This window comes from Morus notabilis, unplaced genomic scaffold (assembly GCF_000414095.1).
Source record: "Morus notabilis unplaced genomic scaffold, ASM41409v2 Scaffold297, whole genome shotgun sequence".
NCBI lineage: Eukaryota > Viridiplantae > Streptophyta > Magnoliopsida > Rosales > Moraceae > Morus > Morus notabilis.
This window is the reverse complement of record NW_010357726.1, coordinates 75,590-80,494: the sequence shown is the minus strand read 5'-3', so window position 1 is coordinate 80,494 and position 4,905 is coordinate 75,590. Positions and strand designations below refer to the sequence as shown.

Below are 4,905 nucleotides of genomic sequence, written 5' to 3'. Positions count from 1 at the left end.
TTTAAAGCATAAGCAAACTATTCTTGGCAATCTTTATATTTAGTTATTTTTGGTACTTGATACCTATTTTTCTAAGTGGCATTGCTTTATACTTAGCAAGTCATTACATCAGTTAATGAATAAACTTTGGTGTCCCTATAACCTGGTGCAAACATCAGCAAACCATGAAAAGCCAGCATAAGAAGACCATGTTAACTCCAAAGTGTGTAACTTGAACACATGAGAGAGGGAAAAGCAGCTTTTCATATCAATACTGGTTTTATTTGATCGTTAACATGGAAAAAGAAACCTTGTATGAAAATGCAATATCACAATCATAAGTCCAAGTTTTATGTCATATGTAATAGAAAGTTGGCACCATTTTCTTGTCCCTAACTTTGAACTTTTTTGCCTTGGAGCCTTGATAGCTCATACAATAACCAATTAACCAAAATGACCATCCACTTGGAGCCTGCTGATAGTCAGTCAACACTCAATTGCTCAGCTCATTGCATATTAGTTGACCTCAAGTTATGAGCAAATCAATCTCTAGTGCTATTCCTATCATCCGGGAACGATATACCGTGTACAGGGGAAAAGTTTTTCGCCATATATTTCTATACCATAAGCAAAGCATGATATTTTAGTAGGTAGGGTCCGGGTTGAACTTCACTGATTCTTTCCAGATGAGCTCTTTGATGTTCTCTTCACTGCATGATGGATGCTCAAAATCAAAATTGAAAGGCCTCGGGCAGACGGGCTCATCATTGATGTCATGAAGGGATGACAAGTACGGGTGACAAAGCGCCTCTTCAACTGCAAATAGATGCAGAAATCGGAAGTTAGGAAGGAAAATTCGGTGATGTAAAAGATCTAATCCTGCACATAATGATGCTGGGCAAATGAAATTTTCATTTCTTGTTTTACCAGTAATGCGTTTGTTGGGATCAAACACGAGCATCTTCTCAAGCAGATCCACAGCCCCGGGTGACATGTTGGGGAATCTAGCAGCGAATTGTTGCTTCCGGCATTGAGGAAATTGTTTCATGTATCTTCGTGCATTATCACTCCGAAGAAATCCAAGGCTAGCATCATCAGGTGAACCTAGTAACTTCACACAAAAAAGAATGGTAGCACAAGGATATTTGTCACATCTAACAAGCATATATATAAAACAAATAGACTCACACTATTGGAAAGATGAAACCATGTAAGGCGGGCACATGAACTCTTGGAAGGAAGTAGCCAAGTGGCAAACACAAAAGGTCATTTGCTGAAAGTCCAACAATTCATACCTCTGTGATAAGCCTTAGCTGATGAACATAATCTTTCCCGGGGAATAAAGGTTCTCGAGTCATAATTTCACCAAGAATGCAACCAACAGACCATATATCAATGGCAGCAGTGTACTCTGAACAATTGAGGAGCAACTCCGGTGCTCGGTACCAACGAGTGACAACATACTCAGTCATGAAATCCGTCTCAGATGTCGTTCTTGCCAATCCAAAATCACCAATTTTGAGGTCACAATTAGCATTTAGAAGCAAATTACTGGGCTTAAGATCACGGTGCAGGACATTGGCAGAGTGTACATACTTCAGTCCACGTAACAGCTGATACAGAAAGTACTGCAAAAGATGTTCCACGAAATGTAGGTCTCATGCAGAGCAACAAATGCAAGCATAATTAAAATTGCACTTTCTATTAGAAAACAAGGGAATTGGAATAGTTCAGAATTCAATTCTCCTTTCAAATACAATTATCTCTCTATCAGCAAAGTAAAGCATTTTAGCCTGAAAACGAAGTTACAAACATGATATAACTGATGCTCATTAGATGACTTATCATTAAAAGACAAATTAGCTGAGCATTGGAACTAAATATTCACAGCAAAAAGTCCGAACAGTTGGCAAACCTGACAGTGATCATCTGTTAGCGGTTGGTCAGAACGAATGATTTGATGAAGATCAGTGTCCATTAATTCATAAACAATGTACACGTCATTGAAGGTCTCCTTTTTTGGCGGTCGTATGATGTCCTTGACGGCAATGACCTGGGGAAGGAGGAAAAAAATGCAATACTTCCAGCTGATTCAAAACAATGGATTGATCAACCAAGTAATACACTGAAACATAACTATCAAAACCACATTATTGACATGTATTTTAGATTTGAAAGTGTGTGATCATAAAAGTAGATGATCATAATCGAACATTTAACTGAAGCTATCATTGTCCAAGTTCTTCACCATGCAAAAGCAATACACTTTTTCATATAAACAGCCATAAATGCATGCAGTCATATTAGTGAACAAAATTTGGCAAAAAGGTTGAAGCAGAATCCTATATTAACAATGGCAAACAACCACCAATAGGGTAGTGCAATGTCAAAGATGTCTTTTCTCCTCCTTGGATGCACCGACATTCGATACTCAGTAGCGCCAATCAGAGGTCCCACCCAGCCAAGGAACTATACAGGGTAGGACCCATGGTGGTGTGAATGAAACTGAAGTCTGAACCCATCCTTCAAGTAAAATTGGGTTAGACCCTTTTTGTTCCATTGGTGGATCCTGGGATTTCTTCTATAAATGAAGGGGATGGAGCGCAGGATGACACCAATAACCCCCCTTTTTATTCAGCCAATAAAAGGCTATGGCAAATCGAGAAAGTGTGTATGGCAAATCGAAAAAGTGTGCGCTTTCGAAGTTATGCTTAACAAATAACAGGCCTAAAACTTACATTTTCGTGCTCCATGTGGCGAAGAAGCTTGATTTCTCTCAACGTCCTTTTGGCATCTATTCTGTTATCAAATGCATTACCAATCTTCTTAATGGCAACTTCCTCGTGTGTATCTGAATTAACAGCAGCACTGAAACAAAAGCAATCGCGTTATCCACCGTTATGTAATTAACAAACTATCAAGATCTTTCACAATTCATATTAAATTGGAATTAAGGCTTATCTAGACTTGGGAGCACATAATAAATAGGACCCTGAATATTGGAATCCGCATATATCAACTTTCCAAGCAACAAACAAGTCGCCATAAACATAATTCAAAGTAAGAAACCTCAAACTTCTACTGGTATACAATCATATTTACACAAACAAGAAAAGGAAAAAGAAAATATTCTAATTGATATTATAATAAGACACATAAGGGTCATGAAATCATAGTATATTAACTTGCACCATACTGTAACTATTTGACATCTTTTTTGTTTTTTTTCGGATAAAGACATCAAATTTCCTTAGAAAGCTTTTTTATAAGCATCATATCAAATAACCTTAATAATACAAGAAGCTCTATAAATACTCAATAAAAGTTCTTTTTTTACACACACAAAAAAAAATCCCAGATGAATCTTAAGCCACAACCAAAATACCAAGAAACAAAACTAACCAAGAAATCTACGCAAAGAAATAATAATTAAAAAAAAAAACCCGGAAAGAAGAAAGATTCAAACAGAGAGAGAGAGAGAGTAAAAAACTGTTTTGAGCGATAAAAACTTACCAGACAATGCCATAAGCGCCTCTACCAATAGGGCGAATGGGAGGGACGTACTTGCTGGAGACCTCAAACAAGTTTCCGTACACATTGTACTGCACGTACCGACCGCCATGAGTGAGCACTCCTTTGATTTTACTACTCTCCGCTGAAGAACCAGAGCTCGATTCTTTCGTTGCCATGTCTCTCAAGATCAATTAAAATTAAAAAAAAAATTAAAGGAAAAAATAACAACCAAACCAAAAATGAAGAAGCTCTTTTTTTTTTTCGGTTGAGAGTCGTTTGTTGTTTGAGTTTTGAGCAAAAAGAAGAAGTTTGGTGTATTTGGGCGGACTATGGTCAATAATTTTTGATAACCATTAATGGGTTTCGTGTAAAGCTGTGAATGCCCATGCTCACTACTCTCTCTCTCTCTCTCTCTAACTTTCTCTCTCTGCTTTTGATCTGAAAACGGCTTCAGAATCCGTGAAATGAAGCGGACTTTTTCTTCCTTTGAAAAATCCATGAATTAAAAAAAATTTAAAAAAAATAAAAATTAAATAACACTATAATGATAGTTGATTTGAAGGATTTTATTGGGATTACGGTTAAGTCATTTTTGCATGAGCTGTTTGGTGTACACGCGTCCGGTTCCGTACCTTCAAGCTGCTGCCAAAAAATCGTTAAAGTTAGACGGCGGTTTTTTGTTAGAAACCACGTCTCTGTCTTCCTCTGTTTCCCCCTTCTTTTCTTTTGTTCTTTTTTCCCGGGAAAATAATTAATTAATTTTTTTGAGATAATAATAATAATAATTTTATGGAATTATGAGAGTATGAAAATTTCTATTAGAAAATGTCACTTGAATTGTGAAATAAAATAGGGATTACTTTTTATTGAATAGGAATATATTTATATCAATAAAAAAAATATAGTTGTACCTTTATTGATAAAACACAAGTGTGTGTGTATTTTAATTGTTGTACTATTTGTTTATTTATTGAGAAAAGCATTAAAAACTCGAGTGAATTTTCCCTATAATAATGTGAAATGATCTAATAATATGTTGTCGTTGTTGTATACAAAAATTGCATATATCACTTGGTATGTGATAAGGGTATTGTTCGGGGAAAAAAAAAGGAAGGGTATTGTTGTTTTCTTTAAATAAATAAATAAATAGGCGTTTTCAGTTATCAAATAAAAAATTATAAAAAAAAAATCTCTTTTTTAGCACAGTGAACCTTTTTCTCTATTATCTTTATTTATTTATTTATTATTTATTACTTGCTCTACACCTTTTATCATTTGCATAAGTGTGGTCATAAATATGCGTAAAGCCATTTGTGAGTAATTCAAAATCTAATGGATGATTTAGACACAATTTTCAGAGCATTACCAAGTTGACCTAAACTGGTAATAACAGTCAAGAAAGTTTGGCCTGTT

The 4,905-nt window shown here is 35.6% G+C and overlaps 1 protein-coding gene across 1 annotated transcript; it reads right to left on the bottom strand.

The window, feature by feature from the left end:
* Positions 1-319: 319 nt before the first annotated feature.
* On the bottom strand, positions 320-3,946 carry LOC21406973 (mitogen-activated protein kinase 4). Its single transcript, XM_010090752.2, has 6 exons — positions 3,493-3,946; positions 2,718-2,847; positions 1,895-2,032; positions 1,275-1,607; positions 907-1,090; positions 320-795 (listed from the first exon to the last, which is right to left on the bottom strand). The coding sequence occupies exons 1-6, from the start codon at positions 3,666-3,668 to the stop codon at positions 623-625; spliced, it is 1,134 nt and encodes a 377-aa protein (XP_010089054.1). The 5' UTR covers positions 3,669-3,946; the 3' UTR covers positions 320-622.
* Between the last annotated feature and the right edge of the window lie 959 nt (positions 3,947-4,905).